Source organism: Schistocerca serialis, chromosome 3 (assembly GCF_023864345.2).
Source record: "Schistocerca serialis cubense isolate TAMUIC-IGC-003099 chromosome 3, iqSchSeri2.2, whole genome shotgun sequence".
NCBI classification, from domain to species: Eukaryota; Metazoa; Arthropoda; class Insecta; order Orthoptera; family Acrididae; genus Schistocerca; species Schistocerca serialis.
In genome coordinates, this window is record NC_064640.1 from 986,292,895 (window position 1) to 986,318,052 (window position 25,158).

At 42.8% G+C, this 25,158-nt stretch overlaps 1 protein-coding gene across 1 annotated transcript in view; it reads left to right on the forward strand.

Annotated features, from left to right (window-relative positions):
• LOC126469636 (uncharacterized) overlaps positions 1–24,886 on the forward strand; it is a 358,045-nt gene extending 333,159 nt beyond the window's left edge. Inside the window, exons 5-6 of the mRNA XM_050096761.1 lie at positions 14,443–14,946; positions 23,458–24,886. Coding sequence (XP_049952718.1) covers positions 14,443–14,946; positions 23,458–23,676 — 723 coding nt within the window. The 3' untranslated portion in view covers positions 23,677–24,886. The remainder of the gene's footprint in view (positions 1–14,442; positions 14,947–23,457) is intronic.
• Positions 24,887–25,158: the final 272 nt, after the last annotated feature.

The window sequence follows — 25,158 nt, forward strand, 5'->3', positions numbered from 1 at the left end:
ATTAGAAAGAGAGCCATAATCGTCTCATACATTAAAAAACCCGATCACGACAACTACTGTATGTTACTATCACAAGCGGTCTTGGTTCTACAGGTGCACATAAGTATCCATGTTAAAAGCTATACTTGCTTTATAAATTGAGATGCGACATTACCTCTGAATGAGGTGATTTTTTTGTCCAGACCAATGCCGAGACGGTGATCGTTGGAGTGTTTATATCATACCAGCAGCCTGGTACATGTAGCCCACGATGCAACCTCATGATAAAATCGATGAATTTTTAAAGTGATTCGGCTAAGGAACATGGTGTGAACCTGCTATCTGCAACTCCCTCACACAGCTAGATATTTCTATAGTATTTGTAACATATTCTGTCTCGATAACATGTCAGAGGTTCTGTAATATATCCACTGAGTTATAAGCGATGACTGATTGAGAAGGATCACAAACAGTAGTAGATGGTTTGCTGATTGAGGTCGTAAGAAACGTACGCTAGCTTCTCAGATCTCTAGTGTTACGCTATCCGCTAGAAATGATGTCTATGGTTTGGAATCAGGTCTTTCCATTCAAGCACATACCTGCGTTGGAGCCTATTGACAAGTCCTTTAATGATTACAACCACTACTCATTCATATTTCTGGCACTCTCATATCTCGAAACAAGTCACCATTCTCGAACCTGTCTGCTATAGTAAAATATCAACATGGTTTCAGTCACCCTTACACGTTGTGCAACTTATCCCATTTCTACAGCTTTGCGCAAGTGATCATTCCAATTTAAGTCGGAACTGAGCAGCAGTCAGAGAAAGCCATATCCAACATCTTCTGTAACCGTTGTAGAAACAGGATAGCCTGAGTTAGTGCATTAGGACCGTGTTTTGACAATTCGGTGGAAATGCGCACATTGTGCTGCGTCTTCAAACCAGATACACATACTACAGCCCGAAGCAGATCAGCGTCCATTCACCTCCATCAGCCCAACATGCTATCATCGTTATTCTGTACCATCCAACAAGGAAAAATTGCGAACTATAAAAGCTCCACTAACTTCATCCGACATAGAACTCAGCTAGGCACCAATGCTGGTGCGATGACTCATAGCTGTGGTGGAGTCCAGCACGGACAGAGAGATGTCGCATTGCTTCCCAGAATAGCATTCCTCCTAGCAATCCGAATGGAACAGCCCATCCATACTAATTTTACCAGTCAAACTGCTACTGCTGTTCCCCTTGTGGGACGATCCTATTAAATATACAGCTTTCGATCCACTGCAGAGGTCAGTTTAAGGTTTCATGACCTGTACTGTAGGAGGATGATCGTATTCCATGGGCTATACTGTAAATCGCAAGAGACACTCCCTGTGTCCCTGTGTCGTTCTTTGAAACATTATCTGTTTCTGCTGTAGCACACTTTTTACATAGCCATACATTTTGTTTTTCTGCCACGACTTCGAGGTCTGTGTCAGGTTCTAAACTGACATTAAGACGTCCTGATCCACGGCCTCTCGCAGAAAACTAGATGTCACACCATATAAATCATGTTATTACTGAGGCTGCCATAACACACCACACACACTCAAACACTGGATGATTTTAAATAAAAGAGAGTTCCAACATAAGCAAATTTGGGGAATTTTTGTGGTGTTGTGGATAGTTTCCGAACTGCTGTCCGAAAGTGATTCTGCGCTCTACATTTAAACTCATCTGTCACAGTGATGGAATACCCAATGGTTCTGCGTTCTGTTTTGTCTGATTCCTCACATTGCAGTAATGTACCCAATTGCTGTTTCGGTGCTATCCAACACCAGAAAGTTCTGTCCCACCGCCAAAACTCTTTCTCCGACTCAGACAAGCAATATCAGTCAATCATTATGTGGTAACAACAGCGTACCAGTGGGCGGATGGGATGGAAAAGACACCATCATTGTACTCTAATAATAAGCACCACAGTCGATAGTGTGAACAACTTCAGCAATTTTACAGTAATTTCTACACCGATCAATGCTGCAACAGCATGTTTCCCAATTTCAGTATCATAGCCAAACCACCGCTTCTCCACTTTGTGAGTATCATAGCGAACGTGGATACATGGCAGTGCAGTACGTCCATTGATTGTTAATTCTCAAACACTTACACCATCAAAGTATATCAGACAGTGCTCTACATATTTCTAGCACCTCAAGCATAGCGCTTAATGTACGATCTGTCTCCCTGCGTATGTGCATGTGATCATTCCAATTTAAGTCGGAACTGATCAGAAGTCAGAGATAGCCACATCCAACATCTTCTGCAACCCGTGTAGAAACAGGATGGCCTTAGTTTGTGCAATAGGACCGTGTTTTGAGCATTCGGTGGAAATTAGAGAGTGAAAGACCCTCCTCACAGTGTCATTGACCAATCCGCCCTGCAGCACCGTTAGCGATTTAATCTGCGACCGACCAGAAGAAGACCGCTACATTCCATGCTTCGTGAATGAATGGAGCTTGCCGAGTGCTCACGCATCCAAGTGCATAAGATTTCTCGAGATGCGCCCATGTCGAGGAGGTTAGCACTCCTTATCCATGTATAGTAACAGATTGGAAAGTGTCGTGATGTAATAGCAGATGGTTAAAAAGAAAAAGAAACGAATGATTTTATCCGTGATGAAGCTCCAGACGAATGGAGTTCGAAGCATTTTTATGTAAATCAAACAAGCTATCAATTTTAAAGTATTAATCCTGAGTCTAGGATCAGGACCTGGAAGGTATTGGTAAGAGAGAACATAAACACATGCACTCCAAGGCTACGACGTTCTGCACTTAAAACGAGCTACAATGTTAAATCGCTTGTGTTTCCGACCTATCAGTCGTATGGAATGTAGCGCTGTAAGTATTCCAATGTAAGAAATATATTTCAAGTGCATGACATACATCCTTTTTCCCGGTTTCTCGACGACAAACTGCGTTATCGAACAGTAAAATGAAGAAACTACTTCCGTAAAACGATTGCTGTGCATGATACGACCACAATATAGCTTTCTGGAGACGTATAGCATCCACTGTTCACATCCAGTCACGGTTCAGAAATTGTACAATGCCTGCACCAGGCCTCTATAAAATGATTGTTAGTAATGAGGGATACCTCTTACAAGGAAACAGATAAATGCACAGCAGCGTCCGACATGTGAAAGTCATTCAGCCACTAACTCTGTAAACACTACATCTGTCATGCAAATGTATACATGGGGATTGCAGTGCCTCACTAGCACCTATCGCTAACTTAGTTATGAAGCTGAAGTCTCAATTTTACACCCAAGATGCGAGAGGGGGATGGAGTACATCGCATAAATCAAATATCGCTTAGAGGAAAGTGTCACGTTTCATCACACATGAGATGAGAGTCCTCTGATGACCGACAGGTTTACCGTTAACGATCGCATGTAGACAGTGCTGTAAATCACATACAGAAGACGTGGCTGTGTATGAGTCGGATGCAGGTTACATCACGTGACTGATGCATCCTGACAGAACAGTGGAAAAGTTGATCTGTAGCAACTTTTCCATCTCTAGAATGTATCATCAGTCTACCATGAAATCGTACCTCGTTACAGCTCCATCTCAATCGATTTTACACAGAGTACGCGAAGGAATTTGCCCCCCTTCTTGCAGCGGTGTACCGTAGGTCTCTAGAAGAGCGTAGCGTTCCAAAGGATTGGAAAAGGGCACAAGTCATCCCCGTTTTCAAGAAGGGACGTCGAACAGATGTGCAGAACTATAGACCTATATCTCTAACGTCGATCAGTTGTAGAATTTTGGAACACGTATAATTTTGGAACACGTATTATGTTCGAGTATAATGACTTTTCTGGAGACTAGAAATCTACTCTGTAGGAATCAGCATGGGTATCGAAAAAGAAGGTCGTGTGAAACCCAGCTATTCGTCCACGAGATTCAGAGGGCCATAGACACGGGTTCACAGGTAGATGCCGTGTTTCTTGACTTCTGCAAGGCGTTCGATACAGTTCCCCACAGTCGTTTAATGAACAAAGTAAGAGCAGATGGACTATCAGACCAATTGTGTGATTGGATTGAAGAGTTCCTAGATAACAGAACGCAGCATGTCATTCTCAATGGAGAGAAGTCTTCCGAAGTAAGAGTGATTTCAGGTGTGCCGCAGGGGAGTGTCGTAGGACCGTTGCTATTCACAATATACATAAATGACCTTGTGGATGACATCGGAAGTTCACTGAGGCTTTTTGCAAATGATGCTGTGGCGTATCAAGAGGTTGTAACAATGGAAAATTGTACCAAAATGCAGGAGGATCTGCAGCGAATTGACGCATGGTGCAGGGAATGGCAATTCAATCTCAATGTAGACAAGTGTAATGTGCTGCGAATACATAGAAAGATAGATCCCTTATCATTTAGCAACAAAATAGCAGGTCAGCAACTGGAAGCAGTTAATTCCATAAATTATCTGGGAGTACGCATTAGGAGTGATTTAAAACGAAATGATCATATAAAGTTGATCGTCGGTAAAGCAGATGCAAGACTGAGATTCATTGGAAGAATCCTAAGGAAATGCAATCTGAAAACAAAGGAAGTAGGTTACAGTACACTTGCTCGCCCACTGCTTGAATATTGCTCAGCAGTGTGGGATCGGTACCAGGTAGGGTTGATAGAAGAGATAGAGAAGATCCAACGGAGAGCAGCGCGCTTCGTTACAGGATCATTTAGTAATCGCGAAAGTGTTACGGAGATGATAGATAAACTCCAGTGGAAGACTCTGTAGGAGAGACGCTCAGTAGCTTGGTACGGGCTTTTGTTAAAGTTTCGAGAACATACCTTCACCGATGAGTCAAGCAGTATATTGCTCCCTCCTACATATATCTCGCGGAGAGACCATGAGGATAAACTCAGAGAGATTAGAGCCCACACAGAAGCATACCGACAATTCTTCTTTCCACGAACATTACGAGACTGGAATAGAAGGGAGAACCGATAGAGGTACTCAGGGTACCCTCTGCCACACACCGTCAGGTGGCTTGCGGAGTATGGATGTAGATGCAGATCATCCCTTCCACTCTCTGTTATCCTTTAACGCAGATGCAAGTAAGTTTAGAAGCAAAATGGTTCTCTGTATTCCAGAAAAGTGTCAAATACAGTAGTCAACTCGTATGTATCACTGGTACCTCAATAGACATAGAGTGTAGTGCTACCTCAATGGAGAAAAAATTGACTGCTTCCCTGTTTCCCTTTGCTTCCATATCGACGTTTTCTCAGATTCCTATTGCTGCTGCATGGCTTGTCCCCATGTGCAAATTTTTCTGCACAAATCAGAAGACATGCAAGAACTTCCTCAATTTCCCCACATTTCGGTCTATATTCGGTCAATTTATACCTACTCCCCATCATTTTTCGCAATTCTATCGATTTTTTTAATGTCAGTTCTATCCATACGATAATGACGTAACCTCTCTTTCTGTGTTCTAAAACTTGAATGTGCTTCATATCAAGAAGTAGCGCGAAACTGGTATAATATTATGGCAAACCATGCGAAAATACATGTGTTATTGTAATCCCCAAGTCTGGAGATGGTTGTAGAAAAGTTAGCGAGCAAGCAGGTCTGGACCAGAAACAGTAACGCGTTTGTGCCGAGGGAAAGCGAGCCCGGATTTGTTGAACAGTTCTGGGAGTGTTTTCTGTCTGCTGAGGGCGCTCTGGTCACCCATCGGGGGTGGCTGACTGCCGACCTTGTAGGGAAATATCTAGTGCTGCTAGGGGTATATACAACGCTGTCTGTCTTTGCAGTATATGTACAAATTAAGTAAAAGGGATGATTTTGTATGGCACAGGATAGGAATTGTATGTATACTATATCGACATGGTACACAGTGATATTTTGCTGGGTTGGAGATCAGTTTCACGCTCTAATATTCAATCTCCTGTCCTCAGTGGGCAGCAGTGTAAGAGTATTTCTGTATTTGATGATATGTAGAGGCACTTTGCAGGGTTTAATTGTCGGTGCAATATGGCGATTTGTGTAAAGTACTTTCTTTCTCATTGAAAGTCTCATCTGCAAAAAGAAAGAAAAGGCGGATAGTGCTTCCACACCAGTGGCATCAATAATTCAATCATAATGCTCGATTCATTCACATGACATCCTTCGTGCTGGGATATAGGAGTATCTACATAGCGGTGAGAACGTTTGCGTATGTTGAAACCAGGAAGAGTAACACACGATGGACAGGGTGCTACGTTAGGACCGTGAGGAAGAATGTATTTGAGGTTATTCCGCGCTATTTTCGTAAACAAGTTCAGTTAGGGCAAGAATTTCCGCGCATAGAAGCTGAGGCATCAAGAAAACGAGTGTTAACTATTTCTGGGACACTATACAATTTCCGAGAGGTCGACTTGGTTCTTATTTTACATAGCCTTGTGGCATCAATATAAGACTGAGAACCTTGCTAGATGAGCTTGCAATGGTTTGTTGTCAGCCACGCTGGGCAGTTAAGTACGGTTAGATGTGTCTCGCATGTCGTGCTAGCACTCTGTGCTATTTGGTGCTGTCAGTATCCCCAGATATCGCATCAACAATGGTAAAACACACATGCTGCCCAGAGGTGTCTCGCATGTGGGACTGGTGTGAGTGCACATTGGAATTCTGTGACGTTAGTATAACACTCAGAGAACTCTAACTATATACCTGAAAACAGAAGCCACTTTCACCTGCTCGCTGCAGGTAGCAGCGGCGTCCGAGTGGTAGCTTGCACTGGCTTGCATCCGGCGGTTGCTCACGGTGGCGGCGGCGAGCTCTGCAAATAGGTCTTTGCTCCCATCCAGTCGCGTCACCAATGGTGCATAGATAAACATGTATTTCAAGCGGAATTTCTCAGGTGTCAATTATGAAAGGGATCTCGCCACCTCATGCCTGCAGGGCACGAACAGGCACCTGTGTGACACCTCGCAGGGGATGCTGGTGCATCCTGACTTCTGGGAGAATGTGCGATAGCCTCCTGTGCGGTCCAATGGACAGGGGGCAGCAGGCGGTGTCTGTGCACGTTGTTTGTGTGTCTATTGCATTATTTTGCGAGCAGATCTGTAGGCTGTGCTATGTGTTATTTGGACAGTTTAAGAGTTGATTTCGTGCCTGCACATCAGTGTACTGCATTATTTAGGAGGAGTTCGCATGTCAGTACTGAAATTATTTCGGTAATTTAGAAGTAGTTGGTAGTGTGTTATTTAGGAATAGTTTACAGGTCTGTGGGAAGTGTGGCATGACCCCAAGCATGTCAGAACATGTGTTTTCTATCAGTGTGATATATATACTATCTCAAATCCATCCCTAAATAAATTGTTCCAAAGTAGATAAAGTAAACTCCATCCTCTCTCCATCAGCCCAGTGCAGGCTGAGTCATTTCCCCTTCCAGACATTTATCTTGGGTTAGGTCACGGGACAGATGACAGCGGTCTCTGGAGGCAGTACTGTGTACTAGGTACAGACCTCATAGTGAACACACTGTTTCCCACCATCTTGGATAACGGTACTTGCATCATCAGCTGACATCATGGCCGCCATCTTGGATCATGTAATGGAATGGACGACAGCATGCTCTGTTGGTGGTACTGTGAACTAGGTCCAAACCTAGTGGTGAACACACTCTTTCCCGCCAAAATGCGCCATATCATATAATGGTACTTGCGTCATTAGCCGACATCGTGGCCGCCATCTTGGATTACATCACGGAACAGACGACAGCACCCTAAATAATAGACTTGTGTCTAGCACAGGACGAGTCATTTTCTGACCATTTCCTAGGATGAAGTGGCAGTTGGATGACATAGGCTAGTGGAGGTAACCCAAGTGACCTTTCTTTCCTGCCATTTTCCTAGGTCAGTAGAGATAGCCGATGTGGCCTTTCTTTACCGCCAAAATTCAGACATCGCGCCAATCCCTAGGATGAGGTGGCTGTCGGATGACTTAGGTTAGTGGAGATATCCCAAGTGACCTATTTTCCTGCCATTTTCTTAGTTGTGTTGCATTGTCCTGATGCAATTTGAACTTCCCGCCATTTTCTGGGGAAGGGGGGTTAGGTTAGTGGAGCTAGCCCAACTGACCTATCTTCCCGCCTAAATCCACCATCTTGGATGACGTCAAAGCCGCCATCTTGGATGACAAATGGTTCAAATCAACGACCCATATAAACAACATAGACTGGCTATGGCACCGCCATCTTTGAAGCAACTTGAAAACTGAGCCGCCATGTCTTGTAACGTCAAGGTGCAGCCTACACGTCGTCTGCTAATACTGAATGTTGTTATTGTTTACTACGCATAGCGTAAAAAAAAAAGCCAATCTGCACTGACAATCTGATTTCTCTACTGTAAAACATATACTGATGAAGGCTAAAAGAAATGAAACACACTTGTGACATCGATTAATTGAAAAGTTTATTTCGAAATGTTGCAGTTCATTTCGCTGCAATGCCATATAGATTAGGTCAAAAACAATTTTAAATAGTTCAGTAGGTCCAAAAGCGATCAATTGACAGCAGAGGACCTTTCATTGTCCCTTAAACAATATAGGTTTGTATATCTTTGCCGAATATGTTTCCCTCTTTCTTCCATTGGCCTGGTTTTTGCACAAATCGTGTAACCTACAATTAAAATACTATTTTAACAGCATCCTGACTAGAAAAGAGTAATGTGACTCTTCTCCAAATTCAGCTGGCACCATTAAATGGTCAAAATCAAGTAAATAAATTCGGCCTGTCACCCTACATTCTGAACAATTCCACACACAACTACAAAAGGAAGTTCTTTTTCCATATTAAGGTTTGACAGTCCCTGAGAACCCTTTCTGCCACTGTTAACAATTTGAATATACCCTCTGAAACAGTATAAAAGCTATTTTTGATGCATTTTATTGCAACGAAACCTTTTTTCCATCAGTTTCCTCCAATTTACGGAGGTACTCCTGCAGTAAATTAAGTTTCACACTTGCTGTTAAACCATTAAGAAAACAATAGCCAAAAGGAATTTTCCAACTCCTATTAATCCCAGTGACCATAAACACTAGTGCCTCTTTTGCTATTTGGCTAGCATCACTTTCCTCACATCCTTTCCCTAAGTCAACATAACCCCAGACCTTATTACCATCCTATATTAAGTCTTTTTTAAGAGCCACCTCATCGAACATAAGTGCAGCTAAAATAGGTCCTGAACTACGTTGAACCTCATCTGCTAATTTTTTTAAGCTTTCTTCTGTAAATCCAGGACTGCCATTTACTGTAGTTGCCCACCTGCGGAGAGTTCGAAGATGGGGTAATTTAACAAACTTCCTCAAATAATTATAAACTTTGGAGGAGTAAAAATTGAGTGTAAGGGCACACTGTCTTATTTCTTTAGGATATTCAGGAATTGAACATTTGTTCTGCATTGCAAAAAGGGCTTCAGAATATCATTATTTTGTCACATCCTATCACTTCAGAAGCACAGTCTCTTATTTAGACACACAACCACTGTTTTATATGTCACAATTTGTTTCTTCTTTCTTGAAACACTTTGCCTTGCATGTTTCGCTTGCTTCCTCAGCTTTTCGGTCCTTTTCTGTAGTGCCTCATAATTCTGTTTCAATTTTTTGGGGCTAGGCAAACAATAAGAATGATCTGTGTGATCATTCTGATTCACTCTTTCACCTACAAAAATGAAGTATTATCATTAAGCGTTATTTTTCTTTAAACATACATTGATTAATAGTAAAATTCACACATAACCCATATAGTAAATAAATAACACGAAAACTATTTTACCTGGTTCATTTGATAAGGAAGCTGATTCTTCACTGACAAGCCGTTTCCTTGGTTGTCTCTATACTATAGTTGTTTTCTGCAGATGGTCAGGAAACGTAAATATTGTCGGTACTGCGTTTGCCAGAAGTCGCCTTTTCTCGGTTGTACTATACATGTATCTATCTTCAGAGTGAAACGAGCATATGTAGCTATATTGAGTTGGCTGCCACTTATCTCGCCTCATATTGGCTACCCACCGACTTAATAGCTCTTTCTTTTTCAGAGGAAATCTAAAAATAAAGAGACGTGTATACAGTAGCTCATTTACATTTTGTATACAGCTTAAACACGAAAATGATGCACAAGACGCTAAGTACAACACGCATTTAGATACTCACCTGAAATATGATATTCCAGTTGTTTTATCACTTCTATTAGCGCAATTGTACGCTGCACATACACTGGGCATGATTCGCGATCGGTCAATAAGACTTTTAAAACAAATTACAACCGGAAAACAGTGATTTTCTAACGCCAGTACTATACACCAAATGTAAATATACTGACATGTAGACGTTTCAAAAAATGGCGCCCGGTGTTGCTTTTTGCTGCCGCTGGGAGCGCTGTTACGTCACAGATAGCCACTCTATGTAGTTTATATACCTCCTTGGTTCAAATGGCTCTGAGCACTATGGGACTTAACTTCTGAGGTCATCAGTCCCCTAGAACTTAGAATTACTTAAACCTAAGTAACCTAAGGACACCGCACACATCCATGCCCGAGGCAGGATTCAAACCTGCGACCGTAGCGGTTGCGCAGTTCCAGAATGCAGTGCCTAGAACTTCTCGGTCACTCCGTATCTCCGATGACATCGTGCATTGTTATCAAGTCTACATGTCGCCATCTTTTATGACGTCATCGCCTCCATCTTGGATACATGGGAACAATGGAGAGTGCGGCCACACCCCTGTAACCCCACTACTTACTTACTTCCACAAAACAATCAACAAACTGTCGGATCCCTGTAACGCAGAATCAGTTATGTATTTCGTTCCAAAGACGGGCAAACAAGCTATTATGCAGGTGGTCATAACGTTTTGGCTCATCAGTGTACATGGGAATCTTTAGAAGAAGGAAGATTAGTGTGGAACATCTCGTCAATGACGAGATAAATAGAGACGGTGCATAAGTTCGGATTAGGGAAGGATGACGAAAGAAATCGGCTGGGCCCTTTCAAAGGTAACGGTTGGAAGAAAGGCGACGCGACGTTGTTCTCGCCAAACCTTGTTGGATAAATTTAAAGAATGTGAATTCAAAAAACTGAGCCACACTTTTGCTGTCACGGTCGTACATGTCACGTAGGGATCCTGAGGAAAAGATAAGAGAGATTATGGCACTTACAGAGTCATATCTTTGCCCTTCTCCTCAAAGTTTGTCTCGCAGTAAAGGGGAGTTCGCCCTCTTGTATGTCTTTCACCACTTAGTGCTATCTTGTACTTGATCAAGGTGGAGATCTCTTGCCCCACGTAAAGTCCCGAGCGACTGGAAAAAATCGCAGGTGACGCCTGTGTATAAGAAGGGTAGAAGGACAGATCCTCAAAATTACAGACCAATATCCTTAACATCGGTTTGTTGCAGGATTCTCGAACATATTCTCAGTTCGAATATAATGAATTTCCTTGAGACAGAGAAGTTGCTAATCATGCATCAGCACGGCTTTAGAAAGCATCGTTCCTGCGAAACGCAACTCGCCCTTTTTTCACATGATATGTTGCAAACCATGGATGAAGGGTATCAGACGGATGCCATATTCCTTGACTTCCGAAAAGCGTTTGACTCGGTACCCCACTGCAGACTCCTAACTAAGGTACGAGGTACGAGCATATGGGATTGGTTCCCAAGTATGTGAGTGGCTCGAAGACTTCTTAAGTAATAGAACCCAGTACGTTGTCCTCGATGGTGGGTGTTCATCGGAGGTGAGGGTATCATCTGGAGTGCCCCAGGGAAGAGTGGTAGGTCCGCTGTTGTTTTCTATCAACATAAATGATGTTTTGGATAGGGTGGATAGCAATGTGCGGCTGTTTGCTGATGATGCTGTGGTGTACGGTAAAGTGTCGTCGGTGAGTGATTGTAGGAGGATACAAGATGACTCCGACAGGATTTGGGATTGGTGTAAAGAATGGCAGCTAACTCTCAATATAGATAAATGTAAATTAATGCAGATGAATAGGAAAAAGAATCCTGTAATGTTTGAATATTCCATTAGTAGTGTAGCGCTTGACACAGTCACGTCGATTAAATATTTGGGAGTAACATTGCAGAGCGATATGAAGTGGGACAAGCACGTAATGGCAGTTGTGGGGAAGGCGGATAGTCGTCTTCGGTTCATTGGTAGAATTTTGGGAAGACATGGTTCATCTGTAAAGGAGACCGCTTATAAAACACTAATACGACCTATTCTTGAGCTGCTCGAGCGTTTGGGATCCCTGTCAGATCGGATTGAGGAAGGACATAGAAGCAATTCAGAGGCGGGCTGCTAGATTTGTTACTGGTAGGTTTGGTCATCACGCGAGTGTTACGGAAATGCTTCAGGAACTCGGATGGGAGTCTCTAGACGAAAAGAGACATTCTTTTCGTGAATCGCTACTGAGGAAATTTAGACAACCAGCATTTGAGGCTGACTGTAGTACAATTTTACTACCGCCAACTTACATTTCGCGGAAAGACCACAAAGATAAGATAAGAGAGATTAGGGCTCGTACAGAGGCATATAGGCAGTCATTTTTCCCTCGTTCTGTTTGGGATTGGAACAGGGAGAGAAGATGCTAGTCATGGTACGAGGTACCCTCCGCCACGTACCGTATGGTGGATTGCGGAGTATGTATGTAGATGTAGATGTAGATGTAGAGATCTGTTTTCTTGAGGTCTATATGGAGGTTATCTAGCCAGCTTTACCTCCCTCTCCAAATAGGTCGTTTATCATCGGCTTTTAACGATAACTATTGCTATTATATTTTGATCTGTTAGAAGTGCATTATTTGATCAAAGGCATCCGGACACACCTACGTATTGCAAATTTGACCACTAGATGGCACTAGAGGCGGACCCGCCACTGTAAGAGAAAGTGGGGAGCAGTCATTTTGTTGTCAGTAGAGAAACTGTAATGGCAGAATCAGTCGATCATTAGAGCTCAGTGATTTCGAAGAGGGACAAGTTATTGGATGTCTCCTGAGTAACAAATCCGTCAGGGACGTTTGAATCAGTCTAAAGCTGCCCAGGTCGACTGTCGGTGATGTGACTGTTAAATGGAAACGCGAAGGAACAACCACAACTGAACCAAGACATGTACTGACGGACAGGGACCGTCGACCATTGCGAAAGGTGGTTATAAAAAATCTCACGAAATCAGCGAAACGAATCACTCGCGAATTCAAAAATGCTACCAGCAGTCCAGATAGCACAATGACTATGTGTATGGTGTTAAAAAGGACGCCGCACGATGGTCGAGCAGCTCTTCATAAGCCACATGTTTCTGTAGTCAATTCTACGCAACGCTTGAGGTGGTGTACAAAGAGTCGCCTCTGAACAGAGAACTAATAGAAACGAGTAATGAGGAGTGATGAATGACGCTATATCAGATAGAAGGCTTTGGAGGACGTTACCCACCATCATGTGGACGTGGTGTTAAGTATAGGGATGTTTTTCAAAGTTATGGCTTGGTCTCCACGCTGAAGAAAACGCTAATGGTGGGAGGATGTGAACACATTTTACAGCATTGTGTACAGCCTACGTCGATGTACAGTTAGGAGACGATGATTGTTTGTATCAACATGACAGTGCACCCTGTCATAAAACAACATCTGTGAGGCAACGGTTTGTAGACAATAACATTCCTCAAATGTAGTTACCTGCCCGAAATTCCGAAATGAACTCACTGGAACATCTCTGGGGTGAGTTAGAACGTCAATTTCGTTGCAGACCCTAGCGTCCAACATCACTGCCTTCTCTGGTTCGGCTCTTGAGGAAAAATGGGCTTCCATTCCTACTCGGGCACTGAGACATCTCGTTGAAAGTGACGCCAGCAGAGTTTAAGCCGTTACGAAGGTGAATTGGGGACCCACCACATATTAATGTAGTGTACGTATTCATACCGTCGTCTGCCATCTTGTAAGTGACAGATGCCAGTACACTGCCCATGCGAATATCATCGTTAGTCGTACGATCACGAAGTTTCAGGCCAAATGTCCACTGAAGCATTTTTATTTCCATTACAACAAGCCGTTTCTCTGATTCTTATGTTGCATCCCAACATTGTGCAGCCTACAAGACAGTTGGCCGAATTGCAGAGCAGTAAGTTTTCGACTCGAGTGGGTTCGGAAGCTTCACGTTACAGAGATCACCAGACAGTGTCCGACATTTAAGCCATCTATCGGTAAGGCGGTTTGTGATTTCGGGAGTGGGTCCGGTATCGGCAGCGCTGTACGGTAGATATTGACTGCACACATTATTTGCATTTGTCGACTGATATTAAGTGTTGAGTCTGAATGTAGAATAGGCAGAAAATCTCTAATATTCTCTCCGTCAATCGCTGTACAGAGGATTGACGAGTCTATATAAAGATACAGATCGCAACTGGAGGGTGGCACGTCTGTAAGGTGTTCGCATTACCTGCAGGTGCGGAAGGACCTGGTGTCGGACAACGGCATCTCGAGCAACACGCTGTCGCTGCGCACTCTGGCGTCGCAGCAGCCGACGGCGGCGTCGGCTCAGGGCGTGTCCCTGCAGCAGCTGGTGACGCCGCCGCAGCCGGCGCTGGTGCGCGCCATCGCGCAAGCCACCAACCTCAGCACGGACACGGTGGCCGCCGCCATCGCCATCCGCCAGCAGCAGCTGTTGCAGGCGGCCATGGCCACCAGCACGACCAGCTCCACCACCACCACGACCACCACCACCACCACCACCACTCGCAGGCCGCCGCCCGCGGAACCGCCCAAGAAATACTCGCTCGCTGGGCTCAGCAAGGTCATGAACGCGCCCAAGGAATACTACCCAGTCGGCTACGAAAAGAACTTCGACGATAATTTCGCCTCCAGGGTGGAGTTGCCCGATACCTCCTTTTACTGCGGCGACCAGAAACATTTCCCTGGCCTGTACGCAGACGAGGATTTGGGGTGTATGGTAAGAAATATTTTCCTTTCCCGTCTCGTACGTACTTTTTAAATTCATTTTGCCCGACTGAGGAGCGTGTTTGAACTTATTTCCCATTTTAATCCTCTTTTCCTCCCATCGTTCCTTCATTTAAAAAAAAATGGTTCAAATGGCTCTGAGCACTATGGGACTTAACATCTATGGTAATCAGTCCCCTAGAACTTACAAGGGAACCTCCCCATCGCACCCCCCTCAGATTTAGTTATAAGTTAGCACAGTGGATGGGCCTTGAAAAACTGAACACAGATCAATCGAGAAAACAGGAAGAAGTTATATGGAACTATGAAAAAATTAAGCAAAATATACAAACTGAGTAGTCAATGAGAAGATATGACATCAAGGATAATGTGAGCCCAGGAGCGCCGTGGTCCCGTGGTTAGCGTTAGCAGCTACGGACTGAGAGTTCCTTGGTTCAAGCCTTCCCTCGAGCGAAAAGTTTTAATTTTATATTCCCAGACAATTATTATCTGTCCGTCCAATGCGATCAATTTTTTGGGAGTGATTATCACATCGACAAGAAAACCTAAATCGGGCAAGGTAGAAGAATTTTTTACCCATTCGCCAAGTGTACAAGTTAGGTGGGCCGACAACATATTGCTGTCATGGGACGCACATGCCGTCACCAGTGTCGTATAGAATATATCAGACGTGTTTTCCTGTGGAGGAATCGGTTGACCTATGACCTTGCGATCATATGTTTTCGGTTCCCATTGGAGAGGCACGTCCTTTCGTCTACTAATCGCACGGTTTTGCGGTGCGGTCGCAAAACAAAGACACTAAACTTATTACAGTGAACAGAGACGTCAATGAACGAACGGACAGATCATAACTTTGCGAAAATAAAGAAAGTAAAATTTTCACTCGAGGGAAGACTTGATCCAAGGACCTCTCGTTTCGCAGCTGTTCACGCTAACCACGTGACCACGGCACTCCTGATCTAGTATTATCGCTGTATTCGTTATGTTGCACATGGACTACTCTGTTTGAATATTTTGCTTCTTTTTCATAGTTCCACACAACTTCTTCCTGTTTTCTCGATTGATCTGTGTACAGTTTTTGAAGGCCTATCCACTGCGCCAACTTATAACTAAATCTGAGGGGGGTGCGATGGGGAGGTTCCCTTGTTAGAACTACTTAAACCTAACTAACCTAAGGACATCACACAACACCCAGTCATGTTCCTTCATTTGTTCACTGTTTTTCTTTGTACGTTCTTTGACGGGAAGGACTCATTCTATATCTGTGTTTTTCATTTAAGATTCTAAATTTTCTTCACGAATGCCCATTCCTGTTAGGTCTTCGTGAACTTCTGGAGGCCAGTTATGGTTTTTTCGTCCACCGACGGAAGAAAAATCGCAACACTGAGAAGGAATTGTGCGACATAAACGGGGAAGTTGGTAGGCGTGTTTCTACATCTGAAAGATGACGTCTGTTCAGATTTTGCGCAAATCACATACTGACGCTAGAAGTTCCACTACGAGCATACCTTAAATACACGCTGTAATGGTCGTGAGCGCTAGTCACCTTTTAGATTGGACTCGGTGAGATTCAGCAAAGCCGCCATTGTCAGCATCTCCCTCAGACTGAACGAGGTCGTGTAATAGGGCAACGACAAGCTGGAGCTGTGGTCTGCAGTGCAATTTCGCGGGACAGCACGAGCACTCTGGTGGTTATCCCACGCAAATTGACTGCAAATTTGTACGACACTCTGATGATTCGACCTGTTTTGCTGCCATTCGTGGACGGCATTCCAGGGCAACCTTCACCCACATACCAGTGTTGTAACCCAACATTCTCTGCAGAGTGGCCTGTTATATCACCAGATATGTCTCCAATAGAGCGCATATGGAACTTCATCGGAAGGCAGCTCCAGCGTCATCCACAACCAGCATTAACTGTCCCTGTACTGACCGACCAAGTGCAACAGACGTGCAACTCCATCCCACAAAATGACATCCGGCACCTGTACAGCACACTGCATGTACATTTGCATGCCTGCATTCAACATTCCGTCAGTAACACCGGTTATTAATGTACCGCCATTTCGCATTTGCTATGACTTATCTCGCGCTTACATTAACCTGTGATCTTTCAATGTCAATCACTTAAATATCTTACCTAGATAAATGTATTCCCGAAATTTCATTACGCTACATGAATTATTTTTTTGGTGTTGCGATTTTTCCATCAATGTAAATAAGGTACCCACCACCGTGTGTGAGGTCGCTAACGCAGGCGTTTGTGGTGCCACTCGACTCTGGAATACGCCAGTTCGAATTCTGCTGGTGGGTGAAATTCCAGTGCCAGTATTTGGCTGGTAAGGCGAGCACAGGTGGTGATGTAAAATTCCTGATCACCCGTCTCTGCCCAAGTATCGTGGATTTCATTTCAAACCTCTCTGTACTGTCTTAAGAAGTGAGGGCATGTGGCACTGTTAATGGTGATCAGTCCGTCGGATGGGGACTTTCAGTTCGGCTGCTATACGAGAGGAGTAGACTACTTGCCGGCACCAGGTTTCATCCTCCCCAATCTCATCATCATCATCATCATCATAGATCACATACATAACACTACAATACACACGCATCCATTACACTCACCTGCCCTCTGTATGTCCACATACGACACAGCTCTCACATATCCACAAGGAATGGGGTCAATGTCCGCAGAGGAAGAACAGCCTTTCGGACAGGCCGCTGAACCCGCCTCGTGGATTATTCCAGCCAGCAATGTCATACAACATTTACATCTTACATCGCTAAGATTAAGTTAGAATTTTCTTGGTCAGACTGCTTTTGTCGATGATTCTGTGTAGGTGACTGTAAGACTGTAATCTCAGTTTCCTGATTTTTCTTCTGATATTTTCTTATCATCCAAGAACCTATTTAGCACTTTTGTCCTACATTTCTCTGATAATTATCTTTGTTTGTTGTTTAAATTATTTTTATTTGTGATCTGTAACATATTATCATGGTCACAGATGTATAAAGAGCTTATGTTTTAACCATTGTGTTGTAATTTAATTTTCCCTTTTCTGTTACAGATTTTTTTGTGTTATTTATTCGAGTGACTTTTTATGTTCTTTGTAGTTTCGCAATGCACTTTGTTTCTCCAGACTTTGCCCTGAAGGTTAAGTACCTTCTTTTACATACTTTGTCTGCTCGAAAGCTTGCACAGAATTTGACAAGAGTTTGATTGTTCAGTCTTAATCTGATCCCTTGCTTATACGAGTGGTGCCTCTTCTCATATGAAATTGTTTTACACTGTATGGAGAAAGTAGAGCGATACCCATTCCGTTTGAAAATAATCTCCGTTTCCATTTTTTCTCAGTATGCATTAAAATGTTGTTACCAAGATATTTTTTTTATTTTTAAGTACCGCCAACACATTGTTTATCTACTGTCCTCTATGACTGTCTTAAGACTACAAATTCACAAACACCAGGCTTTTGCATACTCATATATGGCTGGTGTGTCCCACGTTGTAGATGGAATCCGAGAATGATTCGGACCATGAAAGTTTGTCACGTGGCTCATGCTGTGCGTAATAATTCGCAGCAAATCAATGTACTTCGTGCCCTCTGTAGATTGCACAAGCGAAGGCCTCATCATTCTGCTAACATCTAATTTCTTGATTCTCACGTACATGAAGTTCACAAAAGCACTTTGTATATCGCTGCCTTATTTTGTATGTCATACTACCTTCGTCAGATCCTTACGTCTTTGTTGGCCCATTGTTAGTGCGTCATCACGAAGTTTCGAGATGCCAGACATCGAGGGCAGTAATAACAGTGAATAAGGAACAAATAGACTGAGGTGACAAAAGTCATGGGATAGCGATATTCACATATACAGATGGCGATAGTATCGCGTACACAAGGTATAAAAAGGCTGTGCATTGGTGGAGCTGTCATCTGTACCCATGTGATTCGTGTGAAAAGGTTTTCGACGTGTTTATGACCGCACGACGGGAATTAACAGGCTCTGAACGCCGAATGGTACTTGGAGCTAGACGCATGGGACATTCCATTTTGGAAATCATTAAGTAATTCAATATTCCACGATCCACAGTGCCAAGAGCGTGCCGAGAACTCCAAATTTCAGGCATTTCCTCTCATCAGGGACAGCGCAGTGGCCGACAGCCTTCACTAAACGACCGAGAGCAGCGGCCTTTGCGTAGAGTTGTCACTTCTAAGAGACAAGCGTGAAATAACCGAAGAAATCAATGTGGAATATACAATGAACGTATTTGTTAGGACAGTGCGGGCAAATTTGGCATCAATGAGCTGTGGCAGCAGATGAGCGACGCGAGTTTCTTTGCTAACAGCACGACATCGCCTGCAGCGCCTCTCCTGGGCGGATGACCATACCGGTTGGACGTTAGACTACTGGAAAACCGTGTCCGGGTCAGATAAGTCCCGATTTCAGTTGGTAAGAACTGATGGTAGGGTTCGAGTGTGGCACAGACCCTACGATGCCATGGACCTAAGTTGTGGTAAGTTCCTATGGGACCAAACTGCTGAGGTCATCGGCCTCTAGGCTTACTCACTACTTTATCTACCTTAAACTAACTTACGCAAAGGACAAAACACACACATCCATGTCCGAGGGAGGACTCGAATCTCCGACTGGGGGAGCCGCGCGAACAGTGGCAAGGCTCCTAGACCTCTCGGTTACACCGCGTGGCGAACTAAGTTGTTAACAAGGCACTGTGCAAATTGATAGTGGCTTCGTAATGGTGTGGATTGTGTTTACATAGAGTGGACTGGTTTCTCTGGTCCAACTGGACCTATCATTAAATGTATACGGTTATGTTCGCTTACTTGGAGATTATTTGCAGCCACTCGTGGACTTAGTGTCTCCAAACGACCATGGTACTTTTATGCGTGACATTGTACCATGTAGCCAGACCACAACTGTTCCTGACTCGTTTGAAGAACATTCCGGACAGCTGGAGTGAGTGATTTGGCCACCAGTTCGTGCACAAAATCATACATTGACAACTCTTGCGCAATTACAGACGGCTATAGAGGCAGGATAACTCTGCGCTTCTGCTGGGGACTTCCGTCGATTTGTTGAGTCCATGTCACGTCGAGTTGTTGCACTACACCAGGCAAAAGGAGGTCCGAGACGATATAAGGAGGTATCCATGAATTTTGCCACTTCAGTCTGTGTGAGAGCATACGACGAATCGCTTCCAAGTAGGAGACAGTAATTCAAATTACGGAAAAACAACGAAGACGACACGCGATGGCGTAAGATTATGGATCAGAAACAAAGAGGAAAAGTTTTGTTTTTCTGTGTAAAAAGCAGCCACACACTATCCAACGAACGTGAGTACAAGAATAGCTAAGCAACAGCTAAATACACACCAAAATAACTGGTTTGCACAAACACTACCACAACCCCAAGTATATACTGCTGACATACGAAGTTCACCTTTGAGTATTTGTTTACTAACAGCCGCTCACATGGTTGCATATGACATGATGTTCGCTAAGTATAAAAAGACGGCAACAGAAAAAGAGCACAGAAAATATGTCACAAACAGCGCCAATAATAGCTTAAAACATGTAGTAAATCTGACGCTGATGCCCAGAGCAGTCTGAGTTGTGATAGGGAGATGGATCGTCTCCACGTGATCTGTGTTTACGTTCAGTGATATTGTTGTTTCCTCGTTGTTTATTGCTCTCACGTTAAATGACAACAAACGTATTTTTGCCGCCGGGAGTTATCAAATGAATTAAAATACTTTCGCATAATTACAGAAGGCTAAAATATGTTATTAGTTTTAGATTTTATTTCCACCTTCCTGACAGTCAAGCATTAATCGCCTTGCAGAACATTAAAGTTATTTTTGTCCGTTTGCTAAAGAGATTTGGCTTTCATTAATCTTTTCTGTTTTATTTGAAACAAAGTGTTTAATTTCGCGCTATTGGCTTGTTTCAACTGTTCGCTGCATTTCAAGTGCACGTATGGCATTATGCCACAATAAAGGCCCAAACATGAGATAATACAGTACTGGTACTCCAAGAACATTTACATACGAATATGGACACATGAATGTGCTTTTGAAGCCGAATTATGCATTTTAGCATGGTTCACGAAATTCCGATGCTCTTGAAGTATCCTCTGATGTCTTGTTTCTTGTGTGACATAATGTAAGATCTTTTAATGTTTTACACGTACGAATATAGGGCTTCCTGCGTCATCGTAGCTGCGTAAGCGCGGTGACGCCTATTATCTGGCACTCTCTTCCAACTGGAAACGAACCTATTTCTAACAGGTCGCAGGAAAATATTGCGAATGGTGGTTTGAAAAGCGTTACATTCAAACCAAATTTCCTTTTACGCAAGATGAACTATGTGCGAGAATGTACGATGAATTACATAAATCACAAAACGTTTGACTCTCATTTAAAAATCAGCTCTTTGAGGACGACCATTTAGAAGAATTTCGAGCCCACAAGATCAAACATTTACGTCGTTATTAAAAATTTTACTGGCACATTTATGTGATGTATCTTAAAATGTAACACGCGCATAAAAGATCAACATTATATGTGGAAGCTTAGCTTCTCTTCCAGCTTATTAATCTTAGAGACCAATATTATGTGTGAATGCTATGTATATTAATTTAAACCATTAACTTTTCGTATTGTGTGTTGGCGCTACTTAAGAATGATCCTGCTATGGGCCCACTACATCACGTGTCCGTGCTGTCATCAGCTGGCGAGATCACGTCACAATAAGCTATGACTGGCTTGCAAAAGCGCCTCGCAATCTCCATTTAAATGCTTCGGAAAGTGACATGCGGTGTTTGGTGAAATTCAACTTTATATCTTCGTAATACGGAAATATGCAGCGTACATGTAGCTGCACATCAAAGGTGTTTCAAAACGTTGGTATATAAAAACATAAAAATTCAAAGAATTGATGAGTTTTACAGTGCCGAGAAGAGTATACTGTCACTTAACACGGAAAAAGTGAATTTACACCCGGGAGAAAGTGTATTTTTAACTGGGAAATCCGGGAAAAATCCGGGATTTTTTTTCCTTGTCCACGCATACATCCTGTTTCTGTAATTTCTTACGACAGTCGAACGACGATTCTTTCCCGTACACAAGTGCATCGTCAGCAAATATTCTTATAGGTCTGCTGATTCTCTGTGATAAACAGTTTACGTATATTGTTTGTTTTGGAAGAATAAATCACCTTCGTCGGCTTCCACGGCAGCGTCAGCTATTCCGACGCCTTTGACTGTCGGTAGTCTAACATCATATCGTATACTTGCTCGGTGTTTACGTGGAAAGACAAAAATTAGAGCTCTGACGTAAGGCACTTGCCACTGCAGACACTCTCTGTAGCCTGTGTTGTATATTACACGACAAATATCCGTAGACTTCGTTCACGTGGAGTATCATAAGATGCGTACGGCACTCTCCAGTTCAGTGTCATATTTATTGATATCTATGGATCGTATTTCTTGTTAACCTTCACTAACTTTGGACGAAATTCCGTTGAGCATTGCCTGTGCAAAACAAAGAGTATTATGTCGGCATTAATTTTCAGTTTATCCGTATCGACGAGGCAAACAAAACACAACAACATTAAAAAACCACAACCACGAGGTTGTGTCAAAGCCAAGTTCAAAATGAGTTCTTACTGCGCGTCACGTACAAACACAACAAAGTTTCGTTTATATGAACATCATCTCAGGTCGTAGAATTTCTCACTGTCTCTGAATTAACAATGAAAATTTCGAACGTTTAGTTACATAAGCACTTGAAAAAGTATACGATATTTTGATTATGAATCGTAATTACGCTTTTTATATCTGAACGCATTATCATGCACAGATGCTCCTTCGTAATTGAAATCGCTTACGCAGGGAAATCTTGTTGCGCCCGACTCTGAGGCAGCCAGTTCGAATTATGGTTATGGAAGAAATATGCACCGCCAGTATTAAAATGGCAAGGGGAACATAGATGGCTGTGCGAAGATTCCCGCCAGTATTCCGGATTAAATTCGGAACTTCTCGGTGCGAGGCTATGTGGCACTGTTAACGGTGACTCGTACAGCGGCTGGAGACGCTAAGCTCGACTGCCCCCTTGGTGGTATCCGGTAGTACTAGTCTGTGTGCCGGCATAGAGTTTCCTTCCCTTCCTCTTTTCTTCACAACATGCACACACTGAAACCACCTATACTCTGCAGAAACACATACAAAAAACAAACGTCACCCTTCAAAAATCAAAAGTGCCGATATGCGTGAAGGAAGAAAACCATTCCAATCGGTCCTACCCCTAAAAGTGTCCCACCAATAATGCCACGCGACTATTTTCTTCTCTCTTGCTTGATCGTACAAATGATTCATGGAACAAGGGGAAAAATTTGACTACACTCAGTTTACAGACTCACAGTGTGACAAAATGCATAGACTCTTGTATCAGTGCAAGATGAAGCTGAGTATCTTTTTCTTGCAGGTGTTCCACGTGTGCGCTTTCACGGACGATGGCCTCATCATGAAGAGCTTCCTCTGTCCAGAGTCGACACTGTTCGACCAGAATATCCTCAAATGCAACTGGTGGTTCTACGTCGATTGCAGAGCATCGTCGAAGCTGTACGATAGCAACATTCCCATATCGAAGAGCTACCAGTTGATGAAAGCACTCGCATTCTTCTCATCCTACAACAAGAGCTAATTCTGATACTGCACACACTAGTTTATTCACAAAAACAGCCTCGCATGAGAAGAAACTGAAGATGGTGCTCATCGGAGAGGGACTTACGGTGCAAAGCGCAGCAGACGGACTGCAGTCGCCTTCGGTTAACATGTACCACACACCAGCTCAGCGGGCGATCTCGGCGCTCGGTTGCCGCCTTCGTACACACACACCTTTTTTCAAGCGCCAGATAGTTCAACGCAGCCGCGTTTGTAATGCCAACTGGCGTATAGCTTCTACTACTACCTGCATTCAGGGATCGTCACATCCAGCTGTTCCAGAACCTAGTCTACATATTTCTTCCAGTCACCGTTCTGGTGGAAGATACAGCTTTCACCGACCGAATAATTGCTATTTGTCCTTAAACATGGAACTCTGTTTAATTTATTGCATAATTTATTGGATTTATAATAAAAATGCCATATCTTTATTATTGAGGAGTCTGCGGATATTTGTCGTGTAATATACAACACAGGCTTGTTAAGAAGCAATGGAATAAAAAAATACATCCCAGTAAACTGTGTTAGAGAGAGTGTCTACAGTGGCAAGTGCCTTACGTCAGTGCTCTAATTTTTGTCTTTCAAACGCACAAAACATACGAATGCATATCTTTTGCAAATGTTGATAGATAATTAAGCAACTTTTCTATACTTCAGACAAGTTTTAATACACCGTATTTCATGCTTTTTATATGATTTTTTTTTCATGTAAAGTAAAATATGTTGCTCAGTTGGAAAGAGATATAAATGCCTTTTTCGGTAGCAAGATATTGTTATTTGGATACTACGTATGTCTGAAGTATCTTACTGTACTGTCGAATTTGTGTACAACATTGAGAAAGATATTTCATTTTCATTATTGTTATTATATTATTTGTTGGAAAGTGCAGTGAATTCTAAAATCGGTGAGTTGATTCATTCATTTTTTTTCTGTTGCGGAATTTCTGATGAACTCCGCTAAAAAGACAAACACGTGACACAATACTGGAAAAAGAACCCGCGAGTAGGAAGTCAGAAATGCAACAGAAATAAAATTGATCGTTATTCAAGATTTATGGCTGTACGGAAATATAATCTCGGGAAAAACAGGAATAAATGGTTTGTGCTTCTTAAATTTTTATCAATTTACAAATGTAATTTTTAGCTATTTTTGTACATTTTAGACATAAATAAAGTGATGTAGAAATAAGTTTGCCTCTTTAAATATTCAACAATTAAATGTAAATATTATACAACTACATATTATCAAGTTGGAAATTTCAGCCGAAATGAAATTTGTATCAATGTTTGTTTCCTCTGCTCTCGTCCAAAGATGTGCCCTCCTCCGAATTAAACTTGTATTTGCATATGTTTCTGAAATGGGTTGTTCTGTTCCATAACATCAGTCCTTCAATACAAGATCCAAATGCAACGTTTATATTCTTAGAACGTAGATAAGCGAAACACATGTAAGCAGAAGTAT